Here is a 27,377-nt window from a genome sequence, read left to right as displayed (position 1 = left end):
GAGAGAGAGAGAGTCTGCCCCCTACTGACAGGAATGTGTTAGACAGTGTTATGTTTATTTCCATTCCCCTTGCTGGCTAGCCTAGTGGAGTTCCAACTCAGCCAGTGAGGGGAGCCAGAATACCCACACATATAAGTGAGTCCATCATAATCAACTGGGGGGAGGGCTCCTCCCCCCCACACCCCGTTTCTGAGAGAGGATGGAAAGAATCTGTCATCAATGGTGTCAGCTCAGCCCCCAGCCATATAAATATCCACTTAATCATTCCTGAGCAAACAGGCTGGACCCCTTCCCAGCCTTGTCAGAGGGGCCTCCAAGAACTGAGCACAGCAAAGAAACATCCATTAATTCTGAAAACAAAAGGAGGAGTAATTGAATTTGTTCAGGCTTGTTCAGCTGATTGAGTCATTAAAGCTCTCTCTCTCTTTTTCTCTCTCCGACACACACCACCCTTTGGCTGGAAGAAACTGAATTACCTGTGGCAAAAGGTGTCACGGATTCAGTAGATGCAAATATCCTGGACTAGACTAGTTATTTCCTTTTACCGACACATTTGCCCTGATGGTTTCTTGGGAATTTCTCCCTTTGTCTCGCCAGTTTCCTCTTTCTTCCTCATTGTCCATTTCCCTCTGTTTCTTATTCCCTCTTGTTCTCTCTGTCCCTTGTTGTTAGACATTAACAGGCTACTCCTCATTGCTGATGCGTTATTCATGCACTCTGATATTCCCCTGGGTAATTACTTAGACCACTGCAAAGAGGAAGGTATGAGAAAAAATTGCCAGAGTAGGCCCAGCAAATGAATTCTGGCAAGGAAAAGGAGGGAGAGAAGGGGGGAGAGGAAAGTGGGGTAGAAAAGAGAGAAAACAAGGGACCAAAGGGCAGATGTGTGGAATGAGAAAGGAAAGGGGGCAGGGAGAAGGTTGGGAGGTAGAGTTGGGAACTTGGTGAGGAGGGACTGTGTAAACACAAAGGAGAAAGAGAACACTGAGGTCTGGGCTACACTAGAAAATTAGGTCATCATAACTGCATCGCTGAGGAGTGTGGAAAAATCCACACCCTTGAGCCATTTAGTTAAGCTGACCTAAGTCTCCCAGTACTAGGTAGATTGAAAAATTCTTCTGTCAAGCTAGCTGCTGCCTCTCAGAGAGGTGGCGTTCCTATACAATGGAAAAACCTTTCTGTCAGTATAGGTAGTGTCTGCACTGAGGTGCCACAGTGGCACAGCTGTGTCACTGTAGCATTTTAAGTATAGAAAAGTCCAAAGATGGCACCATTGGTCCCCTCTGTCATCAGCGTTTCCCGCATGACTCCCATCCATGGACAACCCTGTGCCGTACGAGAACGGTATCCTTTGGTTCTGAGGTGATGTTTTCAGATCTTGCCCGATTCTGATACTTGCTTTTGCCACTCCTGCAGCCAGAAGAACTGACCAACATCTTGGAGATCAGCAATGTTGTGTTCACCAGCATGTTTGCCCTGGAGATGATCCTGAAACTCGCCGCGTTTGGCCTCTTTGATTACCTCCGCAATCCCTACAACATCTTCGACAGCATCATTGTCATCATCAGGTGATGACCCCAAAATAGGGAGACCAGGCTGGGGATACTGAGGTGCAGATACAGAGAGGCAGATCGGTGCCTGAACTATGTTGTGCCATTCCTGCTTCAGCTTTTTAATCAGTTAAAATATGAGAGAAAGCATGGTTAATGCACAAGGCAAAGAATCAGGAGATCTAGATTTTATTCCCAGCTCAAACACTGACTCACTGACCTTGGGCAAGTCACATAACCTTTCTGTGCCTCAGTTTTCCCCTCTGTAAAATGGGGATAATAATAGTTATCTACATCAGAAGTCTGTGAGGCTTAATTAATTGGTGCATGTAAAGCATTTTGAGATACTTGGATGAAAAATGCTTTAGAAGTGCAAAGTATTAGAAAGGAGCTTTCCAGCTAGGTCCTTATGATGCAGCATTTGAAAACTCCTCAGTAGCTGAGCAGCACTTCAATTGTCCCCAGCAAGAAATGCAGTTTTACAGACATATACATACAAAATGTACACTGCATACACACATCTGATTCAGATTCTCTTTTACACACAGATTTTTGTGCACACACACACACACACACACACACTCTCACTCACTCCCTACCAACACACACACTTGATTCACACAGAATTCTCTCTTTTACACTCTCTCAATTCACACAGATTCTCTCTTTTACACACACAGATGCTGCATTGGTGAAAGAGTTCTCTCTCCCTCTCTCACTACCTTTGTCCTGTTTTTCTACCACTATCTTTCTTTGTCCCTTTCCGTCTGCTTCTCTCCTTGTCCAACTTTCTCTCTCCTCCTTTGTGTCTCTGGGCCACAGCATCTGGGAGATCATTGGCCAGTCAGATGGGGGGCTGTCAGTGCTGAGAACTTTCCGCCTCCTGCGGGTGCTGAAGCTCGTGCGTTTCATGCCTGCTCTGCGACGCCAGCTGGTGGTGCTGATGAAGACCATGGACAATGTGGCCACCTTCTGTATGCTCCTTATGCTCTTCATCTTTATATTCAGGTGAGGAGGTGTTGTCTTCAGAGCAATTTGAGGAGGCATCGCAGGGCATATACAAACCCTGGCGCCAATCTCTTTGTGACTCAACCCGCCCAAGTCTTTACTTTAGCCATCAAGAGGAACTTGGTTAGTTTTCAGAGACAGATCCTCAGCGGGTGTAAATTGACTGTATCCGCTGAGGATCTGGTCCTCAGGTGTTCACATGTAGAGGCTTGGTGGGGGGTGGAGAAACTTTGCCAGCTAGGGAGTGTGCTGATCTGGATTTCCATTAGAAAGGGCGAATTCTGTCAGTGAACTGCTGTTCACTGCAGGGAATAGTCTGACTCTTCCCTTTCCCCCCCACTAACTATTACAGAATTGTGGTGTGGAGCAGCTGGCAATATTTCACAGCAGACAATGCAGATAAGCTAGAAGTGGGTGGAGACAGGCAATGGAACAAGAGAGAATGGTGGAGATAGCGGCCGTGGGAGCAGGACTGGATGGAGTAGCCAGAAGCTGGGGGTCTTGTTGCTTATGGTGATGCGGGGGAAGGAGAGGGTACATGAGGCTGATCAGTGTCTTGCCCTCCTTCATTGGTAGGTCTTGATGGGTTAGCTATATTTTTATATCCCTTACTCTGGTGACAAGTGGCAGCAGGTTGGATTGTGAAAGAAAAAAGGGGAACCACTCTAACAAGCTCATTTTGGTGGCAGAGATATTTAAATTGGACACCGTCTCCTCTTCCCCACCCAACAGCATCCTGGGAATGCACATCTTTGGGTGCAAATTCAGCCTCCGGACAGACACCGGAGACACTGTCCCTGACCGGAAGAATTTCGACTCCCTGCTCTGGGCCATCGTCACTGTGTTCCAGGTGAGTCAACACAGCTTCCATGGGCAGGCCAGACAATGGGATTGGAGGGGGATCTCAAAGTGAATTGGATCAGGAATTAGTTGTAGGTTTGTACAATTGAATGTTACACTCATTTCTGATGACTCAAAAACCAACCCATGAGGCTCCAGCGTGTGATGCTGAGAGAGGAGCGACAGACACACACTGTAATCAAGCAGCTGACATCTTTGCGACCTCCCAGGAGCAACAAGACAATGGAAGGATGCGGTAGTTAGAAAGGTCAGAGCTGTTGGGGCAACTCCTGTGTTTAATGTCGCCGTAGTGTGCACACTATGCTTGTGTGTGTTTGTCTCTTCCTGTTGGCCTGAGGTCTCTTGAGCTATTGCCATAGACACAGCGAGAGAGATGGACCATGTTCACAGATGGCAATCATTAGGCACCTGGGGTGGGATGTTGGGAGAAGATGGGGGAGCCTCTCTCTGCAATAGGCATGTGGTGGTCAGATGATTTTCCTCTCACTGCTCATTAATGCAGCCTCCTTCCTCTGTAATCCCTCTCACTCTCACTTTGCTCTAGGGGGTTCACGCTGCCTCTCTTCTATCTTGCAGATCCTGACCCAGGAGGACTGGAATGTTGTGCTGTATAATGGCATGGCCTCCACCTCACCATGGGCATCCCTTTACTTTGTGGCCCTCATGACATTTGGCAACTATGTCCTCTTCAATCTGCTGGTGGCTATCCTGGTGGAGGGCTTCCAGGCTGAGGTGAGTGGCCAGTCCATGGAGGTGAGGTGCAGATGAGGGAGATGGCCTGAGGGGACGAGGAGGGGATCCCAAGTTATGACATTCCAGTTATGTCATTCCCTTTCCTCCACTGATATGGAGGAGGGGGTTAACAATTTCCACGCCATCTTATGCACCCTGTAAAGGTGACTCAGTCCCCCTCCGTGGGGACTGCAGACCACACAGGGATTTCTCTATCATCTGTGGCAATAGACAATCAGAGGGAACAGAATCCTTTCCCCTGGGGGGCTCATGAATCAGAGACCTTTACTTTGATTTTTCCATTCCAGGGTGATGCCAACCGGTCGTACTCGGATGAAGATCAGAGTTCATCGAACATGGAGGAATTTGACAAATTCCTGGACAGCCGGGATGGCTCAGGTCAGTGGATCCTCCCACCTCCTTGCGCTTTTCCTACCAGCAGTTGGGTGAAAAATGTAAATGTGCAAATCTCCCTAAAATCTCATTCTTCTTTCCAAGGTGGGACCAGAATGCTTTGGCCCTGCCTAAAGCACTTTCATGGCAATGCAGTTTTATGCAGTTTTCTTTGTTTTAAAGTCATTGTCAGCTTGCAGTCACTTGCAAAAATTAGAGCCATGGCAAAATTCTGTAATGCTGTAGCTAAGAGAACAAATATGATCCTTGGATAGCAAAGCAGGTAGGAGATATTGCATCAAGTAGGAGCAGGGTGGCATTACTACATCTGCATACAGCATTGGTGAGTCCATTGCTGGAATTCTGTGTCCAGTTCTGGTGTCTACACTTAAATTGGAAAGGATTCAGAAAAGAGCTACAAGAATGATTTGAGGTCTAGAAAACATGCCTCATAGTGAGAAAGGAAGGACGCTAAATGATTTAGTTTATCCAAGAGAAGGTTAAGAGGTGACTTGATCATGGTCTACAAGCGTGTACAGAGGGAAAAGATTTCTGATGGTAGATGGCTCTTTAATCTAGCAGGAGAAGGCATAATGAGATCCAATGGGTGGAAGCTGAAGCTGTGGACAAATTCAGACTAGAAATAAGGGGCACATTTCTAAGAGTGAGGATAATTAACCATTGGGATAGGCACCAACTGCGTGAGTGCTCCGGGGCTGGAGGGGAGGCACTCACCGGGCAGAGGGGAAGTCGGCGCCTATGATGGACTCTGTTATACAGGAGGTCAGACTAGGCGATCAAAATGTTTCCTTCTGGCTTTAATATCTATGAATCTAATAGAAAAGAGCAGCATATCACATTATGAAGAATATTTTGATCTCTTCTTTCTCCCATCTGTGCCTCTCCCTGGCACCCCGCAGGAGCAAATTAAAGCAAGTTTGCTGGATCCTTAGGGTCTGTGAGCAGTGAGGGAGCCAGTGCAGCAGTGAGTCAGTGAGAATTCAAAGCAGACTGGGAGGAATAGTGTGTGCATGGGAATTTGGAGAAAGATAAAGGATTTCCAAGGAGGCCACAAAGTTTTTAGTGGATCTGGGCCCCAGTGAGTCTCAAGCCGCCCCGCAGTGTCTCAGCCCAACAAACTGATCTGAGAAAAGCAAGGAACATGCCTAAAATATTCAATGGCTGCTGGTCTCACAGTCGTAGCATTTGTTTCAGATGTGTGGATGACTGCCCCCTAATTCTAGCAATGGGGGCACTGTCTCCCTCACGTGCTCCCAGGCACGAGCCTCGCAGCGTGAGTCTGCAGGGAAAGTTATCTGATCAGCTCGCCACTGGCTCTGCCTGGGCTTAAGCAGAGCTCTCTTGTAGGCACACTCCCTGCTTTGGGTCCATTAGAGCGAAGGAGGCTGAGCAAGTGGACTCAGCTAGGTGAAAGCTGTTGTATGAAACACCCTTCCCCCTCCAAAGCCAGAGGAGAGGGAATGCTGCCAGCACTGCCCAAAGGGGCAGGGAGAAGAGACAAGGAAGAGAAGATGCTAGGAGGTGGGTAGAGAGAAAGACAAGTTGCATCCTCACTTTTGTTTTTCTGCACCCCACCTCGCCTCCTAGAGGTATGCCCATTGAGAGGCAGAGGTAGTTCAAAGGACTCTGAGGAATCAGGGCACCTAGTGCTTGGGAGAGAGGCCATGGCCTCAAGTCTATCACTGTCCTGACCCACCCTTTCCATACAACCAAAAAGCACCAAGAAGCAGTGTTGGGTTCTAACAGGGCTAAACAAACTGAGCATTAAAACATTCACTGAATGGTGCAGGAGGAAACTGCAGAAGGGAAAGGAATGTCTTTTTCTCTCTTTCTCTCTGTGTTTTTCTGCTCAGATCCCAGGCTCTGTGCAATTCCCATGACCCCAAATGGACACCTTGACCCCACCCTACCTTCTTCCAACCAGCCAGTGGCAGCTGGTGGGGTCACAAGTTCTGCCCGGAATTCCCTGCAGCCAGACCAGATCCTCATTGCCCTGGGTTCCAGGAAGAGCAGTGTGATGTCACTGGGGAGAATGACCTATGACCAGAGGTCACTGGTGAGTGAGTAGAACCACGAGTAACATACTTCATCTGAAACCCAGGGGATCCACTGTCTCAGTGCCACCATCTTGGAATTCCATCGGGGGTCTACCCCTACTGGAAACTTACAGAAGCTTGTTGCCTGTCTCCATTTAGCCTGAGGTGGTCGCAATTTCCAATTTCTCAATCCATATTCCACCATGACTGGGCGTAGGATTCAACTGCCTTGTTATCTCCTCTGTAGTCTTCCCTCCAGAATGAAATGTGCATTGACCTCTTAGCCCTCCACTGTAGTTCTGGAGCACAGAGCATGGAATTATGATGCCCTGCCTCCTCGGTAACATAAAAAACACATGGGGAGCTTCTGCCATTAGGAAAGGATGGGTAATATCAGACCTAACAGGTCCTCTACCTGCGGAAGTTTCTGGAGCCCTTAGTTCAGGTGAAAATCAAAACCTTGACCTGCAGCACCTTTTCCTGTCCTAGGCCTGCCACCCCTATCTGTTCCTCCAGACAACCATCACTCACAGTTCTGCCAGTGCACTTTGATCCTGTCCTCTAGCACTCCTATTAGTTCAGTCATTGAGCGCTTCAACCACCAACACACAGCTTTACTGGTGCACCTCAGTTCTGACGTGCGGCATACACTGCTATCCCAGTCCTTTGTTTCTCCTGAGCAGAGATGGCTGCCGGTAACAATTGGTGTTGAGATTTGGTGATGGGGAGGACTAGGCTGAGACCCTCAAACCCATAGCTCTTGCTTTCTCCTCTCATTTAGATTGTAAGCTCTTTGAGGCAAGGACCATGGGCTGGGTTTATCCATCACCCTGTTCCTTGTGCACCAGTGCAAAGCAAGTGCAAAATGCTACCTGCCTGATTTTGTACCACTTTCCACTGCTGTAAATGACTACACAAGCCCTTTGCTTTCTAACTTAGCTTATCTGTAAAGTGCCTGGCACACAGCTGGGGCTATAAAATAAATATGACAGTGACCAATTAAGAATTATTAATTAATAATAATAATAATAATAATTAATTGGATGCCAGATTTAGAGGTCACCTTTGAGTTCACAAAATGCCTCTCCTGGAGGGGTGGGAGAGCAGGGCTTTGTAATCTTGTATTAGGAGATTTAGGGGACCCAAGGGTGAGTCTTTGATCTAAACTGCTGATGCCCCATCTTCCCTGTGACCCAAGTCACTGAATCGCTGTCTCCCTCTCTTACAGTCTAGCTCTCGCAGTTCTCATTATGGTGCATGGGGCCGCAGCGGGACCTGGGGGAGCCGTCGCTCCAGCTGGAACAGCCTGGCTCGGGGACACAGCCTAAAACACAAGCCTCCGTCTGCCGAGCATGAATCTCTGCTGTCTGGGGAAAGACAAAGGGTGGCGGATGGAGAACGAGAGGGAATGGGAAGGGCCCCTCATCACCGGCGGACGCTCTCTCTGGACACCAAAGATTCCTGTGATCTGGTGGAGCTGACGTCATCAGTCCCATCCAGTCACAGGGCAGCGAGGAAGGTGGGTGTGGCTCTGGGCACCAGCGAGCACCAGGACTGCAATGGCAAAATGCCCAATATCGCTAAGGAGATTTTCCCGAAGATGGACAACCGCAAGGAACGTGGAGAGGACGAGGAGGAGATAGACTATGTGAGTAAGGGGGCTTCACCAAAGGAGCACCAAGGGCTTACAAGGGGGACAGCTATCACAAGAGATGGGAGGTGAGTTATGCCAGCCTGGGAGACGTTCGTGCTCAGGGCAAGAGCAGATTGTAGAATCCCTATGGGCCAGCCTGAGGTCTCTCAGAGCCTCAAGCAGAAGAAGACCAGAGTGCTGCTTCTTAGTCAGCCTCCAAGGCTCCGGTGCCCAGAACTGAAGAGATTACTGTGACACTTCAGTGGGGTCAGGAGCAATGGAGATTTTAGCAGAAGTTTTCACTGTATAAAATGACTTCACTTAGGAGGAAAGATGCCAGTAGATGCCCATTCTGCCTTAGGCTCATTGGTTAGGCTGTGGACCCAGTACTCTAACTCCACTTTCCCTGAGGTTCATGGGTAGTGCTGGTACAAAGATCCAGTGCGCGCTGGGCAGCGTCAGTGTCAGCATTCCACAGCAGAGTACAGGCTAGCATCAGGCTCAGTTTTAAGGAGTCAGAAGTGAATCTTGATATTCTTCCTTCTGGGAGGAAAACAGGCTTATGGAATAGCCGTCCCAATGAATTTTCCACCTGCCTCATCACTCCCCCTGTGACTATGACATCAGCTCATTTCCTCATGTGGGGTCAGGGCAGAGAGAGGAGGATCTGGGGAGGTAATGTATCCAAGTTACTGGTATTTTAGGTCTAAAGAAAAAAGATAGATTGGATTTCTCAGTGAAGTGGGGAGGTGGCCAGTGACAACCCATTCCCTTGTGTCCTGCAGAGCCTGTGTTTCCGCATCCAGAAGATGATGGACGTCTACAAGCCAGACTGGTGTGAGATACGGGAGGATTGGTCCATCTACCTCTTCTCTCCACAAAACAGGTTCATCCCAATATTGTCAGTGGAGGGGTAGTTTAGTATAATCCTGTTGCAGCAGCCTCGTATGTGGGTTGAATGCTGAGCCTGCAGCCAGGGCCGACTCCAGGCACCAGTGCAGCAAGCAGGTGCCCGGGGCGCCCAATGAAGAGGGGTGGCACTTTCGGCTCTTCGGCAGCAACTCGGCGGAGGGAAGGACCTGCTGCCGAATTGCCTCGCCGATCGCGACCACAGTTCCCCCCGCTGCTTGGGGCGGCAAAACCCCGGGAGCTGGCCCTGCCTGCAGCTTTAAACTTTCAAGATGGGAACGATTTTGTTGCTTCCAGTCACAGCGTCTCCACCCAACTCTTGTTTGGTCCCTAAGGTGGGGGTAAAGAAGGGGAATCCTGAAAGGTCTACTGTTGTTTTCCTTACAGGGGAATGCTCCGTTTTTCTTCAGTGTAACTTAAGGCAAGGCAGAGAATACTAACTCTGACCAAAAAAGATAAAGAATGTATTATTAACTAATCTATGCCATTGGCAATGTCTCTGGTGGCACAAGAGTGGGCCCCATTGCATTAGAGGCCAAAGAGGTGACTTATTAGCAATCCTGCCACACTGTTTAGGCAAAGTTAGTATTCACTGCACTTAACAAAATAAATATTAGAAGAACTCCTCCTTCCACCAGGAGGAAACAGTGTTTATCACCGGCTATCAGCATGCTGCACCACACGGTAACAGCTCATGGAGACAAGAGGGGTTCATCATAACTGTTGGAAGATGAATCTTGGCTGCACGTGCTGATCTCCTACCTATTGTATTGGTTCTGGCGACTTTTAGAGAAGCTGGAGGGCTAATTCCTGTGGCAATAGAACTAGTCATCTATTTTCATGGCAGTGATTCCTCATCAGCCAGCAGCACAAGGGAGTTTGATTCCTAGAACACTCTGGTAATCCCAGCACAGGCATAGCATGATAGGAAATTCTAAGTTGGAGGAGAGGGGGGTGGGTTAAAGATTGTGACTCATCATCACCCCGTGGGAGCAGAACTTAGAGAGGAAGGGTAGTGCGGTGCAGTACGGGGCTTTAGGCATGTCTCTGGGGCTTGGGAGACTAAGGTTCAATTCCTTGCTCCACCGCAGATTTCCTCTGTGACTTTGGGTAAGTCACTTAGCCTCCCTGTGCCTCAGCTTCCCCATCTGTAAAATGGGGATAACAGCTCTGCCCTACCTCACCGAGGTGTTGTGAGGAGAAAGAAATAAAAGTACTGTGGTGATGGGGGGGGCATATAAATAACTAGGATAGACAGACGGAGCTTAGGGGATAAGGTCCTTACAAATGCAGGTGGTTTCTCAGGAGGAGCTGTTTAGAGAATTATTATTACTTGCATTGAGGTAAGCCCAGTCATGGAGCAGGACCCCATTGTGCTAGGTGCTGTACAAACACCGAACAAAAAGACGGTTCTTCCCTGAACAAACGTGTCTCCTTTCCAGTCTGGTAATGTGCACAACAGGGCAGCTGATTTTACACGAGAGAATGTTACATTTCAGGCAGAACTCTTACTCCCTCCCCTCTCGCCCCATTCCCCGCCATACCAAATTTAATTTCACCTCAGGCACATGTGTCCTTTTGGAACTCTCTTGCAGGTTCCGCATCCTCTGCCAAACCATCATTGCTCACAAGCTCTTTGACTACGTTGTTCTGGCCTTCATCTTCCTGAACTGCATCACCATTGCCCTGGAGAGACCGCAGATCGAGCATCGGAGCACGGTGCGAAAACTTGCACCCTCGGCCTTTTTTGTTTCAACACAACCCCTGGAGGGGTGTGGTGGGCAAAGTTCATTAATTCTCTGGGCATTGCATAGGCTCTGGATAACCCCCAGCGCTGGAGAGTAACCCCCATCCCCCAGACACACACACCCCCCTCCGTGATTTCTCTGTATAGAATAAGAGGCCTGCTTGCCTCCTTTTCAAGGCCTTAAAATAGTATAATCCTTCTTTCTCAGGAGTAGCTTCCTTTGTCGTAGAAGGCAGAAGGGTCCCTCCAGGCCTCATGGGTGGGACGTGGCTTGCCAATGGGAGTCAAATATCCAGGGACCATGAAACTAAAAGAGGGTGGTAACCTGGCTACGTAGCAGTGTCCTAGTGGGAATGGCGTGTCAGGATTCAAATGTGCTGCTTCTGCATTGGCTTTGAATGTGGATCTGGGTGCCGTGGTTGGGGAGAGGCTGGTGTGCTTCAGTGGGTGAATATATTCTCGGTTCTCCTCAGTTCATTCTTAACAGAGGTCACAGCTGACGTGGCTTTTTGAGCGTCTCTGCTGAGTCCACATAGCCAAATGACACCACAGTTAGGCGAAGTCTGGGCTCAGGAGAGGTCCAAGAGTGGGGTGACAGGGCTGGGCTGCCAGTCAGCATCGTGTTGCATTGCAAGGTAATGAAAGTCTCCATAGCTAGATTAGCAGCAGATGCTGCAGATCACTATTGCAGTGCATTAGGAGAGCTGTGTGGGAGTTGCAAGATTGGAGTAGCAGGGAACACTGAAGGTCAGGACTGAGGTGCATTAGCTGAGACTGGTGGGATGAAGGTTGTTCAGCATGTGCCCTTGGCTGTAGCCAGTGCTCTCACTCCCACCTTCACGAGACAGTGAAATTTGTCAAGTTCATAACAAAGGATTTAGTAAATTCACAGAAGTGTGGAAATGTCTCTTGGTGTTTTAGGGGCTTTTTTCTGTTCTTTCTAGGAGAGAATCTTTCTCACTGTATCCAACTACATTTTCACGGCAATCTTCGTAGCTGAGATGACACTAAAGGTAAGTCACCTGGAGACAGTCAGCCTTTTCCCATGTGTCATGGGCCCAACACATCTGCCTTCTACTCATCCATCCATCCTCTACAGTCCATCCATCCTTCAGTCTTCCAAGGAGGTCCACCCACTCCTCGTGAACTCTGTCATGGTAGGGGCATGTCCAACCGTTGGGTTTGAATCTCATTTTCAGATTTGGATGCATGAAATTAAACACCTTTTAGACATCTAAACAAGGGACCTGGTTTTCAGAGGTGATGAGCATTCACAGATTCCATTGACTTCGGTAGCATCTGCTGGTGTTCAGCAGCTCTGAAAAGCAAACCACTTATTTAAGTGTCTGCATATGGATTTAGGTGCTTAATTTTACATACTCGAGTTTGAAAAATTTGGATTAAGTGATTTACATAAAGTCACCAGAAGAGCATGAACGAGCACCCTTATCTTCTGACTGCACGCACCTTGTCATATCCTCTGAACATCACCATCTCCCTCCAGTGTGGTAGTGCTTGGGGGAGTGGAGCAGATATAGTTTGAGAGGGGAGAGGACTTCCTCAAGGCTTTGGTGGATCTTTATTGTTTTTTCCAGAACATTTGCACTCCAGCATTTGATTTCTGTGCCATCCGTATCTCCATTTTTACTTCACAGACTGTGGGTCTTTTCTGAGAAAGGAGATGAGTGTAATAGAAGGGTGAAAGATGGGTCCTCATTGCTTCTTTACCTGTTGCTATTGAGTTATTAAGTACCTTCCCCTCTGGATGGTGGAGAGTTTAACTCCGCATGCTCTCCCCCCCTCTCCTCTCCTGTAGGTGGTCTCTCTAGGCCTATATTTTGGGGAGCAGGCCTATCTCCGCAGCAGCTGGAACATCCTAGATGGCTTCTTGGTCTTTGTGTCCCTCATTGACATTGTGGTCTCAGTGGCCTCTGCTGGAGGAGCTAAAATTTTGGGGGTGCTCCGGGTCCTCCGACTGCTGCGCACCCTACGTCCTCTCAGGTGAGAACCCCATGGGCAAATTCCTAGCCTTCCATCCTCTCTCACTTTGTCCCTTCCTCTATCCACCCAGGAATGGCTCCCACACAGTGCCAGTATTAGAACATGCTTTATGGAGAGACAGGGCTGTGCATCAGAAAAGGGCTGAAGGAACATCCTACTAGGGACGAGAATGTTGTGTAATGTCCTCTCCACAGGGATGTTTCTCTTAACTGTGCAGCTTCTTCTCCAGCCCCTAAGGTAGTCACTGCAGTATCCTCATTAGGTAACTCGCCCAAATCCTGCTGTGAGGGACTCAAACCCACGGCATTCAGGCCTAGGGGAGAGCACACTCTCCACTGGATGATAGCTGCACCATGATATCTGGGATGCCAGTGTTGTCTGATTCTGAAAACACAGGGGAAGAAAGAACTCTGCCATCTCTCTGTGTCACCCCCTCACTCTCCATGCCTTCCAGGGTCATCAGCCGTGCCCCAGGCCTGAAGCTGGTGGTGGAGACGCTCATCTCATCCCTCAAACCCATTGGGAACATTGTCCTCATTTGCTGTGCCTTCTTCATCATCTTTGGCATCCTGGGTGTGCAGGTAGGGTTGTTGTTGTCTATCAAGCACCCACAACGCGCTCGACACTGTACTGCCAGGTAGGAAGCATAATGCAGACACAGTTAAGCAGATGGAGTTGTGTCTGGGGGGAGGGTCAGGCATCCCAGGACACCTGCCTGATCCTCTGCCCCACTCTGTCCTCCTTTGTGTGGTTCTCATCATAATGATTCTTAAGCCTTTGGCAGTGGCAAGTGGGGTCAGTGCTGATGTCTTTCAACAGTAGAGACTGATATTCAGATCGCGGCATTAGCAGAGCTGTAGAGAAGGCCCAGGAGTGGAGTAGCAGCTGGGCATACTGCAGGTCATGACAGTGATGCACTGACAGAGCAGTGTCAGCTGGGGCAGCTGCACAGGGGCCTGCGCGATGCCTGGCTCTAGGCAGTTCTTTCTCTCCCTTTCACTCCAAGCACTAAATCCACCCACAATGTGATGGGGGTGGGGGGAGGCAGGCAGGCGGAGGTTAATCCTCCTTATTTTAGGCTTGTGCTGCAGAGGAGTGCTGGAGTGGGTGTTACTTCCATCTCAGAGAATGTGCTATACTTAGTCTGTATGCAGACTGTTCTGATGAGCCTGTACAAATGCGCAATCCAGTACCCTCCATATGGAAAAGGAGCCTGGGGCAGAAAAATCGCATCAGTGTCCCTTTATTTAAAGATATCGGAGAAGTAGGCGATATTTTTCTGGGTCTTTGCTCTCACAAGAGATCTTTTTCCCTTCAGTACACTTAGCAGCCATCTGAGGGAGCGGATGGCTCTGGGGGATTGGACATGGGGCATTTCATCTCTAGGTCATTGGTTCCAATCCAACCCCAGCAGGCTACCACATGGCTGTCAGAGTGGGAGGACTTTCAGTCACTGCTGACCCAGGGCAAGATTATAGTCATTGACAGAGAGGCAAAAGGCTCCACGTCCCACTCCTACTCTGAGGCGCTTCCTATTGCTCTTTGTCCCCTGACACTGAGGAAGTCTGAATGAGACTCCCTGACCAAGTCACTTCCATCTTATAGCTCTTCAAGGGGAAGTTCTACCACTGCCTCGGGGTTGACATCCGTAACATCACCAACAGGTCTGACTGTGTGGCCGCCAATTACAAGTGGGTACACCAGAAGTACAACTTTGACAACCTTGGACAGGTATGTGCAGGACCCTCCAAGCTCCCTCCTCTCAGGTGAACCTGGGCTGTGCTTTGCCCCTTTGGGTCTCTCCCGCCAAGGCCACATTCACTCATTTCGAGGGGAAGGGTGGAGTGTTCCAGAACACACTCTGGGCCAGAGGCAGCGGTCATGTGAACGGGGGGGTCGGGGGATGGATGCTGGTTAGACATGGGTGTCCGGGTTAAAGCAGAGTAACTCATGTAAGGATGCAGCTTCCATGCTGAAGGGGTGGAAAGGGGGATGTAACAGCTCAAGCAACTCACGTGAAGCCAGGGGATGGGAGGCAGGGGGCTGCTTTTCCTAACACTCTCCTAGGAGTGCCTCTTCTTGCTAGCCCCTGAGCTCCCTCAACATGTAATACCTGGTTCCTGACCCATGCTTAGGAGTGAATCCTGCCTTCACTTGCACAGGTGCACCTTCCATTGGCATTGCATGTAAATGATTGCAGCTTTGAGCCCTCTCCCATCTGTTAGTAGTTATGCAGATGACAAGTACTTGGAGGATGACACTTTGAGTTTTAATTATGTTTTGTGCCTAAGAACTTAAAACCTGAACCATCCACACTCCACCGCACACAGATGCTCCGTGTCTGACGTGTTTCTGTTGTGTTCCAGGCCCTGATGTCCCTCTTCGTTCTGGCCTCCAAAGATGGTTGGGTCAATATTATGTATAATGGACTAGATGCTGTGGCTGTTGACCAGCAGGTATAGACACTTCCTTCCAAACTGATCATGCCATCTAGACCTCCTTCAGGCAGGAAGTTGGAAGCATGCTATTTCAGCCAGCTTTTGGTACTTCCTCTCCACCCAATAGCATTTTATAGCATTGCTCTGACCCTCTCCCATCCGCAAGCCCCTTCTCTTCACTTTCGTTATTACTGGTGGGTCAGGGCCATGGTTCTGCGTACACAGGGAGGCATGTTTGGAAGTGATTAGCCAGGTGGGCATTCATTGTAGCTCTTGTCCTTTATTCAGCTGGGGAAGTTGTGCAGGCTGGGTCCTTATGTATCTTGTGGTATCTTCACAGCAGCAGTCGCCCATGTCTTTCTTGACATGGTGCACCCACCTGATTTACAGTTGGTTCCTCTAATTGCTTATAAACTGGGATTCTCTGTCCCTGCAGCTAAGTCCTAATGGTGTCCAAAACTCATATTGACTTGAGTAATGCAGGGTCAGGCCCCTGGCGAAGGCTGCAGCGACAGAGGACTGAATGGCCATGAAGATACTACCCTTACCCTCTGTTCTCAGCATTAGAAGTGCTGTTGGTCTTTTAAAACCTTGAGTGATGAGAAACCTAGAAACTCAAGCCCTCCTTTCTACTTGATCCTGACTGACACGTGGTTTCAGGCACCCCTCACTTTTCAGGGTTTCCTCCATTGCACCTTAGAGGTGCAATTTATTCACCCTCAGCCCAACACACCTTTTCTCCAGGTATCTTTAGTGTCTGTCATATTCTCTGATGTTTTAATTGTCCATTTGATCTGTTGTTGTGATTATATTGCAATTGTAAGTGCAGCGTCCTCAGTGCTTTATTATTATTATTATTATTTATCTATTTATTATAAGCTTGTCCTTGACTTTCAGACACCCAGTCTGTTTGTTGCGCCTACCCTCATTTTCATAACCCTTTCCCAACCAACCAGTCACAATCTATTGATTTCCCTCATTTTCGCAATCCTGCCACATCCAGCCAATCACAACCTGCTGCTCTCCTTCATTTTCGTAATCCCACCTCAGATTCCCAGTCAGCTAATCACAGCTTTTCTTTTCTTTTCTTTTCTTTTCAGCCAGTGACCAACAACAACCCCTGGATGCTCCTTTACTTCATCTCGTTCCTCCTCATTGTCAGCTTCTTTGTACTCAACATGTTTGTGGGGGTGGTGGTGGAGAACTTCCACAAGTGCCGGCAGCACCAGGAGGCAGAGGAGGCACGCCGGCGGGAGGAGAAGCGCCTGAGGCGCCTGGAGAAGAAGCGCAGGAGTAAGGCACAGCCTAAGTGTTTGGTTGGTTCGTAGGCCAAGGTTTTCTGAGAAAAACCTCCTCCTCTTCTTTTATTTTTGGACTGATCAGTTTCTCTATAACAGCGTCTATGTCAATGCTCTCAGCACTGCTCTCCTTTTGGCGGGACACTGCTGCCGGGCTGCCGAACGCACCACTGGGCCTTACACCCCCAGCCAGCTACCCTCAAGTCAGAACCCCGGCAACAGAGGGAAGAGGTGACTGGGTGCCTGATGGCAACTGGGGGTGTTGGGAAAGGCGCCTGTTTTCTTAACACCTTGCCTCTAGAAAATAACACATTCATAAGCGTGTGTGTGTGTGTGTGTGTGTGTTCTCATCAACAGGAAACCTCCACCCAGACACACACACTCTAGCCCTCAGGCATTTAGACACTCCTTTGGAGAGCCCTGCGGCACCAGCCAGTGCTGTTGGGCGGACCTCTACGCTAATCCTTTCCTGTGTAATGCAAAATGAGGCAGAGACGAAGAGGAAAAAATCCATGCTGTGTTCCTGGGCCTTTCTTTTGCTGTGGCAGTTTCTGTCATTTGGTTCCAAGGCTTCCTTAGAACCAAGAGGGTCTCCCCACAGTGATGGTCCCCATGCGTCCGTTTCCTGTGCTCCAATGAGAGAAACATCACAGATGCACACTTGACCCTGGGCCCTGGCAATCACCCCTGCTCCTTCCTACCCCTACCCCAGAGATCCTGGCTGATTACTCTCCTCCTTTCCAAGCACATGGGCTTCCGTCTTCCTTCCCCTTCTTCAGTTTTTCCTCTCCCTGGTGCCACCTCTGGGTGTCTCCTGGAGCCATTTGCTCCTTTTTATCATTTGTGATCTTAATTTGTTGAGGCATGAAATGCTGATTTAGTGCCATTCCCACAAACATAGGACTAACAGATTCTTTCTATCGCTCCCACCTTCCCTTTCTTGTCTCTCCCTGCCTCCTCCTTCCTTTTACACTCTCTTTCCTCACCATTTCTGTTTTCTTTCTCTGCATTCTTTATTTTGTCTCCTTTTTCTATCTGTTTCCTCTGCTTCTTCCTTCTCCATTCCTGTTTCTGCCTCTCCTACCCTCCCTCCCTTCCTGCCTTTCCGTTGCTTCTATTCTTTCCCCCACTTTCCTTCCTAATTCCTTTGTTTCTCTTCCCTCTCTCCTCTATCTTCTATCTTCTCTCTCTCTCTTCCCCCCTCCTCCCATTGAAGAGGCGCAGCGCTTGCCGTATTATGCCACCTACTGCTCTGTCCGCCTCCTCATCCATTCGGTCTGCACCAGCCACTACTTGGACATCTTCATCACCTTCATCATCTGCCTCAACGTCGTCACCATGTCCCTGGAGCACTACAACCAGCCAGTGGTGAGTGAGTTCAAGGGACCAAACCCTGCTCCTACCTCCCTCTCTCTTTTCCCCATCTCATTTTCCATAACAAAAGAGACTTGACACTTTCTCTTCCAAGCAGTCAAACACATAAGGGGTCACTAGGTTATAAGTAAAATTTAGCAGCCATTAGAGATTGACTTGGAAGAGCAGCATCTCCCAGCATGCTTTGCAGAGGGGGATCAAATTGCAACCCAAAGGAAATCTCTATATATTCTGTAGCCTTTTCTAACTTCTGTCTTCCTCAAACCTATCCTCTCTGCAATGCCTCCTCCCCACTCCTTATCCTGGCAACCCCACCTGCTCGAAACATTAGCCAGCAACTGATTGCATAATTTCACTACAGCTGCCGATGTTATGATCCACCATGATAGATGGTAGAGGAGGGGCCCTGTGAAAACTGTTGTGCAAAATTCTGCGAGAGTTAACTCAGCTGTCAGGGTGATAGAGGGAGTTCTTTCCACTGTCATGTGGATGACCCAAGTTTAGCCTCTTGGCTTCTCTTTGTAGTTTCCCTCGGGCCCCAGAAGAGGGTGGCATACTGCCCCTGGGAGCTAGTGCTTTGCACTGCTAGATGGATCAGATTTCAGTTTCTCAGTAGCCAACCCCGAACCTCAGTGGAGTGAGTTAGGAGTGCTACAGGAGCTGGCATACCCAGTCCTTGGATAGCTGAAGAGAGCCCCTCACCCAGCCACCCTCCTTCCACAAGAGAAGCAATGTGGACAGAGTCTGAAGAGGTTTCAGAGTAGCAGCCGTGTTAGTCTGTATCCGCAAAAAGAACAGGAGTACTTGTGGCACCTTAAAGACTAACAAATTTATTTTAGCATGAGCTTTCGTGAGCTACAGCTCACTTCTTCGGAGTCTGAAGAGAGTCCAACCAAGTTTCTCTCAGCTGGAAGAAGGGTGATCACAACAGAAGGCCTCGAGGGTGTGAAAGATCAATATTTGGGGTGGGGGAGATTGGGAAATCCTCAATATTTGTTGACAGGGTTACAGACACGTGCGGGAAGGGGGAAATGTGTGCTGGAAAGGGGGCTTTCTCTCTCTATCTGAAAGCACCACACTCACTGCTATGTCTGTCCAGAAGCATGCAGTTCCAGGGAGCCCCTTTCCATCTCCAAGAAACCCTTGGTAAACTCCTGAGGGGTCTGAGGTGACAAATCTGATTTCATAGCTGGAGCTGGTTGTATTAGAAGTGACCAGGGCTGTGACTTATCTATTGTTGCTCAGAATCACTGCCGAGTTTTTCCTCTAGGTCCAACTTATCTTTCTTGTTGGCTGTTTAATTTTGTTACTGTTTATCCTGTGTTCCTGAACTGCCCCCTCGTCCCCCCTGGATTCCTCACAGGGTTCCCTATATCCCCTATTTGTTCTGCAAAAATTAGCATCCCTTATTCCTTCTCACCCACACATCACATCTTGAGCAACTCAATTAGCTTCTCTGTGCCTCAGTTTCTTCACCTGTGCAATAGGGATAAGCATACCCATTTCCTCACAGGCGTATGGTGAGGCTTCACTAATCAGTTCTTGAGAAGTGCTTTTAGATTTCCAGATAAAAGGTGCTGTAGACATGCTACATACAATAGCAGTGGCACCAATTCAGATATTTCTTTGGAGGAGGGCTAATTCCAGTCCCCGCCCCCTCCGGCAGGTCTCCCTCAGCCGGGGAGTCTCCCTTCTCTGTACAAAGGGGCACCCAGGTCAAATTTCAATGATGTTGTGACCCCGCAGCCGGAGCGACAGTCGACACTGCTCCAGCAGCAACCATACTGATTTAGTATGGAGCCACTGCTTAAAAGTGAGCAGGCCAGAGCCTGTGGTACTTTGAGTAAGTCTAAAAACTTTTGAGGGGGGGGAAGAGGGAGGGAGGTATTCACCCCCACAGCCCTCCCTAGCTGGTGCCACTATTGGTGGAGAACAGGAACCTCACACGGGAGAACCAGGGCGGCCGAGTAGAGGGCGGACGCTTGCTAAACCCCCGCCTAGTCCCCAACCAGAGACATGTGGTTTCCCCTTACTGCAGATAGCAATAGGTTATTTGCTCTGATGCACTCTCCCTGCCTGACGCATTCCCTGTAGATTTATGGAAGCTATTTATAGGGTAACACCTGGGTGATGTCCCATGAACCTGATGCTGCTGATGTCGGAGGTGCTGGGTGATGATGCTTTGTTAACCCTTTGCACACCACCGCCCTTCCCCAGGCCTGCCCATTCTCCTGAGCCATGGCTGGGCAGAGCAGCAGGTATCCAGAGAGTCCCTTGGCATGGGAGTGCAGTGTGATGGCTGCTGCCCTTGGTAAGTCTGTGCCTGCCTTCAAGTAGTTGCAATCCAGGATTTGGCAGCTCCCTCCTTCCTCCACCATTCCTGACCAGTCAAGCAGGCTGGAACTCAGTGACTTCACAAGCACATCTGTAGTTAATGCCTCTCACTCTCCACCTCTCTCAGCCTCTCTTTCCATCCACAGTCTCTTGAGACTGCCCTGAAGTACTGCAACTACATGTTCACCACAGTCTTTGTGCTGGAGGCAGTTCTGAAGTTGGTGGCGTTTGGACTGCGGCGATTCTTCAAAGACCGGTGAGCAGTGGGGCACACAGGTCATCCAGTGAGGCAGTGAAGTTTGGGGAGGGATCTGTATCTGCAGTGGAATCCTAGAGCATGGGGGCCTCAACTTCTTCCTTGTTCCAGGTAGCAAAGATCTTACTAGCTTCACCTTAAACACACTGGAGCAATAACCTGTTAATAAGAGTTATCCAACCCTTCCTCTTGTTGGAATCTGCTGATTGGTCCAGGAAGCAGAGTGGACGGGAGTAGAATAAATGACATCCAGTTGTATTAGGCTCTAACCGTCACAGTGAGGCCTCCGATTCACTGATGTGGAGGATTTTATTTTACTTTATATTTAAAATATAACGAATTCACATTCCCCTGTCAGTGACACCGGGAAGTTCCATTCTTCCTCCTTTTTTTTTTAAGGTGGAACCAGCTGGACCTGGCCATTGTGCTGCTATCTGTCATGGGCATCACGCTGGAGGAGATTGAAATAAATGCAGCTCTTCCCATCAACCCCACTATCATCCGCATCATGAGGGTGCTGCGCATTGCCCGGGGTGAGAAAGACACTGGAGGGAGACGTGGGGCACAGACACCCCTAGGTGGGACAGAATGCACTGGGGGCTGCCAGTGATGCCATTTCACCAATTGGCTTCTCATATCTAATCTTGGATGGCCATAGAAACTCAGGGCTTGATTACAAGAGCAGTTATTTTGGAATAGCTATTCTAGATTAACTCCGTGTGTGGACGCTCTTATTCCAGAATAAGAGTGTCTTATTCTGAATTAGCTTAATCCATTTTGGATTACGTTTATTCAGAACAAAGCACTTTTATTCCAGAATAAGAGCATCCACACATGGAGTTTAATCAGAAATTGATTCCTGATTGATTTTTATGTGTAGACAATCCTTTAGGCTTTCTCCTGATTGCCCTCAACTTGACATTTAGACGCATCTTTGTCCAGGAAAGCAGTAGTGGCTTTCACTTTGTGAGAGGGACCAAAACAATTGGCAGATTTTGTGAGAAACAAATTCTTTCTTCTTTTCTTTTGTAATGCAAATGTTGCTGTAATTTTTACAGAAAAGACCAAGGGCCTATATGATTTGCACTGGGGAGGACAGATTTTCAGTGATGAGGGCAAATACTTGCCAAGCTGCATTTGCAAAAAGGAGACGGAGGAGGGAATGAAGCGGGTGTAGAAGGATATGGAATTGGAGTAGGAGAGATTGGTGATGTGTGATGTTGGGAAAGGGAGGGCCAGTGTGCAAGATGTATGGGGATAGGATGGAAGAGACCAGAGTGGGCATGGAATGAGAGAGAAGGGGTCATTAGTATGCAGAGGGATGAGTTAGAATGGGAGGGACCATGTGGGGGAACGTGGGGGTGGGGCGTGGAAGGAAAATGGCCAGTTGGAGGAGTGAGAGGTTGGTGGGTCAGTTTTACAATGGAGGAGAGCGGCAGAACACCCGCATGGTGTGCTCCTTCCAGTTGTCCTGGCATATTGGAAGCAGATTTCTCTCCCTTGAGTCCCAGCACTGAGTGACACTTTTGTTTTGGTTCTGGTACCAGTGCTGAAGCTGCTGAAGATGGCGACAGGGATGCGGGCGTTACTGGACACAGTTGTGCAAGCTTTACCGCAGGTAAAAGAAACAAGCTACTAGAAAGATGCCCCTTTTGTGCACCAGTCTTTCCATTAGTTCATTTCCCTGAGCACGCCTAGAATCAGAGAGACGGTGTTTGCTGAAGTCTTTAAGATAGTGGCACGATGTGCCAGAGGGTCGTGCTCCTGTCGAAATGTCACATGGTTACATTCATTTCTTTCTGGCCTTGTCTGCTCATGACTTTATCCCCCCATGGTGTTACTGAATAAAGCAATGCTCCATTCCTGGGTGAGAGCTGCTTCCCTGCTTTATTTCTGGCTGCCCCTTCCCCCTTGCTGCTGTCACTTTCCTCACACTCGTTTGCCATGAGGATGGAGAGCAAACTGTGGCCATTTTAGAGAGAAAGCAGATGTTGAAGTATCTCTTCTGTGACCCTCTCGTTCTTTCCCACTTGTGCTCCCTTTCCACTGTTCTCTTCCATGCTGTGCTTGTTTCACCTCTGCTTGCTTGCTTTCCATTTCCCTCTTCTCCTCCTTGGTCCGCAAATGATTTTGAGCCTCTCATCCCACGAGAAGCAGTGACGCTACCTGTGGTGGCTTGTAGAGCATGCAGCTAAATGCCTCCTGAAAGGCAGCTAGACGGAAAGATTTCACGAGCTGTGAGTGGCAGCTGTTTTGGAATGAGTTATTCATGCGCCACTTCATGCAGGCATCAGACCCGCTGAGAGAAGCCCCCGTGATGGATGAGCAGCCAGAGAGACAGTTCTCTTCTCTTTTGGATCCTCCAGAGAGACATGTTAAGGAAGGAATAATGGCACCAAGTAGCTCTATTGATCATAGATCAGATCATTCCTCTGGCAGGCCCAGCGCAGACAGTAATCTTATCTGATATCGAAATGCACAGGCATTTGTCAGCTGATTTATCAGGTAATACACCAGTGTTCGTGAATGAGGCCGGGCTGAAAATCAATCTGGGGACAGCACGAGCAGTTACACAAGGAACTTAATTCTGATATTTTTGTCACTAAACCATGTCCATCTGAATGAAAGGAAATCACCTGGCACAAGAACGAGATGGAAACACAGTTTCCAGTCTTCACTGAATTCTGGGCTTCATCTGACTTCCCTCTATTTATTGAGATTATTTATTTATCACAGTCGCAGTGAGGGGCCCCAATTTAGTCCAGGGCCCTATTGTGCTAGATGCTCTAATAGCATCATCGAGATGCAGGGCTGGAAGGAACTTAGAGAGCCCATCCTGTCCAGTCCCGTGTGCTGAGGCAAGATCAAGGAAACGTAGAGAAACCCTGACAGGTGTTTGTCCAACCTGTTCTTAAAACTTCCAATGACGGGGATACTGCAGGCTTCCTTGGTAACCTGTTCCAGTTCTTAACTACCCTGATAGTTAGAAAGTTTTTCCAATTATCTAACTTAAATCTCCCTGCTTCAGATTAAGCTGATTACTAGTCCTTCCGGGGACATGGAGAGCAAGTGGTCACTGTCCTCTTTATAACAGCGCTTAACATATTTGAAGACTGTTATCAGGTCCCCCCCTCAGTCATCTTTTCTCAAGACTAACCAGGCCCAGTTTTTTTAACCTTTCCTCATGGGTCAGATTTTCTAAACCTTTTATCACTTTTGTACAATATTCAGAGTAAGAGACAGCCCCTGTCTCAAAGGGTTTACAGCCTCACTAAACAAAGTCAGTGCTATTTTCTCCATTTTACAGATGGGGAAACTGAGCCACAGAACTGCAATAAGTTGCTTAGGGTCACTTAGGGATTCTGGGGCACAGCTGAGAATTGAACCCAGATCTTCTGAATCCCAAGGCAGGACCTTGGTCACAAGGTCACCATTATTCCATGCTTGATAAATCCTGGGTTTTTCACATATTTCACCAAAGAACCTCACTGCTAAGCAAGAGTTCTTAATATCTGCCCCTGCACACACACAAACAACTATTAAAAGAAGGTGTCCCCTTGCAAAGAGTACTGGGTCCAGGAACTTCCAGCATGGAAGGAGTCTAGTCAGGACCTTCCTGTCTGATGGTCCTTGATTCTGTAATAGGGAAAGGTTGACTAAGAATCATAGATTCATAGACTTTAAGGTCAGAAGGGACCATTATGATCATCTAGTCTGACCTCCTGCACAATGCAGGCCACAGAATCTCACCCACCCACTCCTGTATCAAACCTGTATCTGAGCCATTGAAGTCCTCAAATCGTGGTTTAAAGACTTCAAGGTACAGAGAGAGAATCTTCCAGCAAGTGACCCGTGCCCCACGCTGCAGAGGAAGGTGAAAACCCCCCAGGGCTTCTGCCGATCTGCCCTGGAGGAAAATTCCTTCCCAACCCCAAATATGGCGATCAGCTAAACCCTGAGCATGTGGGCAAGACTCACCAGCCAGACACCCAAGAAAGAATCATCTGTAGTAACTCAGATCCCATCCCGTCTAACATCCCATCACAAGCCATTGGGCATATTTACCGCTAGTAGTCAAAGACAAATTAATTGCCAAAATTAGGCTATCTCATCATACCATCCCCTCCATAAACTTATCAAGCTTAGTCTTGAAGCCAGATATGTCTTTTGCCCCCTCTACTCCCCTTGGAAGGCTGTTCCAGAACTTCACTCCTCTGATGGTTAGAAACCTTCATCTAATTTCAAGTCTAAACTTCCTGATAGCCACAGTCAAAATTGTATTAAAATGTGCTCTTAAGGCAATACTAAAACTGTTTCACATTTAAATGATTTAATTTAGTCTCTATATTTTACACACTAACTCTTCAGGGGACAATTAAATTATCCATAATATTATTTTTCTCCAGGATTTATTAACATTGGCAGAAGAAGTGTTTTAAAACAATCTCTCCTTTCCCTGGCACTCTCTTCTCCTCTAGACCTTTCTCTTTATATTATAGAGCAGAGTCATCAATGATTTTGACTTGCTAATAGCATGGAAGGCTTCTCTGGCTGTCCTATTTGAATCCCCTGCCTGTCTTTGTTATTCTGCAACCATTCTTAAAAGTGAATAAATATGTAATTTAAAAAAAAATCCCTTTTGGAAATTTATCCCTCCCTGAGCGGCGCAGCTTTTTTCAGCTCCCTGTGGCTAGAACCCTCCTCCCCCCTTCAATGTGTACGCACAAGCACACACACACATGTGTTGACATCTCACACACAGGCTGCTTTTCAAATTTTAAAATGTAACCAGATCAGAGTTACTCCCCTCCTTCATCAGCACCTCGCCTAGCTCAGCCCACAGAGCTACCAGCTGACGTCAGCTACTTCCCTTTTCTGCTGCTGCCCAGTCTACCTTCTGGACACACTGTCCTGTTCCTCACACTCCCCACTGCAGACAACGGAGCCAGGATTAGGAGAGGCAAGTGGGGATATTGGGGAGGGATAACAGGGGAGTGCTTTCCCCTGTTACTGCTGGCACAGCTCCCATGGTGCACCAGACAGCAGCCCCATGGGAAACCCTGCAAGTGCCAATAGCTGGGGGCATAGAAACTGGGATCTCTCCCACAGGCTACCTGCTCCTTCCATTCCAAGCTCCTCATACACAGGCCTAGTCCCCTTCTTGAGTCCCTGCAGTCTCTCTTCTCCCTTGTTCCCCTCCCACCACACGTGTCAGGCCTGGTTCATTCCTTCTGCCCCTTGCCGCATGCTTACTCCCATGGTGCTCGCTGATAGACCTGCTCTCACCCTCCTCTGCCCCCACATTTGACTAGTACCTTGACTCCCACAATGCACCAGGCAGCAGCACTGAGGGGGAGGGGGGCTCTCCGGGGTAAAATTTTACTCTCGACTCATACTTTGTCATGTGTGATAGGCTTCACGATACCATGTGTGCCTAAATGTGATTATCTTCATCTCTCTGGGCTTGAAGTCTGAGGGGTGGGATTGTGAGGAACTGGATGACCGGCTATAGGCTACAAATGAAAGGAGCTGTGGTGGCTGTGAGTGGCTTTGAGGGTTATGATGTTTGGGTAGGAAGGCCTGGGGAGATGAGCAGGGCCGGCTCCAGGGGTTTTGCCGCCCCAAGCAGCCCCCCCCCCAAAAGCCGCGATCACGATCTGCAGCAATTCAGCGGGACGTCCTTCGCTCCGACCGGGAGTGAGGGACCCTCTGCTGAATTGCCACCGAATAGCTGGACCTGCCACCCCTCTCCGGAGTGGCCGCCCCAAGCACCTGCTTGCTAAGCTGATGCCTGGAGCCGGCCCTGGAGATGAGGTTGCTGTGAGCATGACTGGTGGCTTCTCTGGTGACTTCCCAGGTTCTGAGTGGTTGCGTGCGTGAAGTTCCTAAAGGTTTTGGAGTGGAAATATTTGATGGTGTTCTGTTGCTGCTGCTTGAGTGATGCTGTCTGGCTTGGCCTGTTGTTATTCAGTCTCACCTGGCTTGGCTTGGGGTAGGCTGATATGGTTTGGTTTGGTTTCAGGTGGGGAACCTCGGACTGCTCTTCATGCTCCTCTTTTTCATCTATGCTGCTCTAGGAGTGGAGCTCTTTGGGAAGCTGGGTAAGTTTCAAGCGTGCCATGCTCTTGGGTGAGCCACAGAATTGCAAAAAAACATAAATGTCAGTTTCCCATATTGCAGCGGGCCCTGTTCTGATTTAATGAAAAGGCTGGGTATTCTGATGACCTTTATCCTCCTCTCTGGGTATTTGCCGTGATAGGAATTTCAGCCTTTCAAAAAAACCTGTCTCAGAATGAGAGAGAGAGATGGCTTTCTCTCATTCTTAAATCTTTGCTTTCCATGCACTGCCTCAGCAAATCAGCTCCTGTCTGTCCCATTACCAGCCAAATAGCTACAGGGAAGACTGAGGAGCAATTCATGCACTCCTCTAGTCCATGTTGACATGTATCAATGGGCAAAACTTTCAGCCAAGTACATGAAGAGGGGCAGGAAATCTTCTTTCACACCAAGAGGATTAGGCCCTTGATCAAGTGACTACTGCTGGGTGTTCTGGGGGTGGCATTTTACCACTCTTACTAGTATGCCGAGTACATCTAGCTCACATGCACTTGCTATGCTGCTGACTGTAGCAGGTACAACCTCAAAATCCCTTCATTTTAATGGATCGTGACAGCACAGCAAGCTTGCAGGCATGGATGGGCAGCCATGGGGTAAGGGAGAACTATGTTTTGGACTATTAAGCCTGCTGGGAGACATCCCTGGGAAATGAGTTATGCTGATTGATAT

General features: G+C 48.6%; 1 protein-coding gene across 10 annotated transcripts in view; it reads left to right on the top strand.

Annotated features, from left to right (window-relative positions):
- CACNA1I (calcium voltage-gated channel subunit alpha1 I) overlaps positions 1 to 27,377 on the top strand; it is a 126,950-nt gene that overhangs the window by 78,931 nt on the left and 20,642 nt on the right. For 9 of the 10 annotated variants that reach the window (XM_044985144.1, XM_044985153.1, XM_044985123.1 and 6 more), the window contains 20 exons: positions 1,417 to 1,568; positions 2,373 to 2,558; positions 3,291 to 3,408; positions 3,996 to 4,151; positions 4,460 to 4,550; positions 6,419 to 6,621; positions 7,830 to 8,249; positions 9,020 to 9,120; positions 10,739 to 10,862; positions 11,835 to 11,903; positions 12,707 to 12,891; positions 13,346 to 13,472; positions 14,497 to 14,622; positions 15,258 to 15,347; positions 16,430 to 16,622; positions 17,844 to 17,995; positions 20,482 to 20,591; positions 20,991 to 21,124; positions 22,139 to 22,209; positions 26,614 to 26,692. In XM_044985144.1, coding sequence (XP_044841079.1) covers positions 1,417 to 1,568; positions 2,373 to 2,558; positions 3,291 to 3,408; positions 3,996 to 4,151; positions 4,460 to 4,550; positions 6,419 to 6,621; positions 7,830 to 8,249; positions 9,020 to 9,120; positions 10,739 to 10,862; positions 11,835 to 11,903; positions 12,707 to 12,891; positions 13,346 to 13,472; positions 14,497 to 14,622; positions 15,258 to 15,347; positions 16,430 to 16,622; positions 17,844 to 17,995; positions 20,482 to 20,591; positions 20,991 to 21,124; positions 22,139 to 22,209; positions 26,614 to 26,692 — 2,887 coding nt within the window. The remainder of the gene's footprint in view (positions 1 to 1,416; positions 1,569 to 2,372; positions 2,559 to 3,290; positions 3,409 to 3,995; positions 4,152 to 4,459; positions 4,551 to 6,418; positions 6,622 to 7,829; positions 8,250 to 9,019; positions 9,121 to 10,738; positions 10,863 to 11,834; positions 11,904 to 12,706; positions 12,892 to 13,345; positions 13,473 to 14,496; positions 14,623 to 15,257; positions 15,348 to 16,429; positions 16,623 to 17,843; positions 17,996 to 20,481; positions 20,592 to 20,990; positions 21,125 to 22,138; positions 22,210 to 26,613; positions 26,693 to 27,377) is intronic. The other variant, XM_044985137.1, reaches the window with a different exon arrangement.

The sequence above is a fragment of the Mauremys mutica genome, chromosome 1 (assembly GCF_020497125.1).
Source record: "Mauremys mutica isolate MM-2020 ecotype Southern chromosome 1, ASM2049712v1, whole genome shotgun sequence".
In the NCBI taxonomy this organism is placed as follows: Eukaryota; Metazoa; Chordata; order Testudines; family Geoemydidae; genus Mauremys; species Mauremys mutica.
This window is presented reverse-complemented; position numbering and strand designations above follow the sequence as displayed.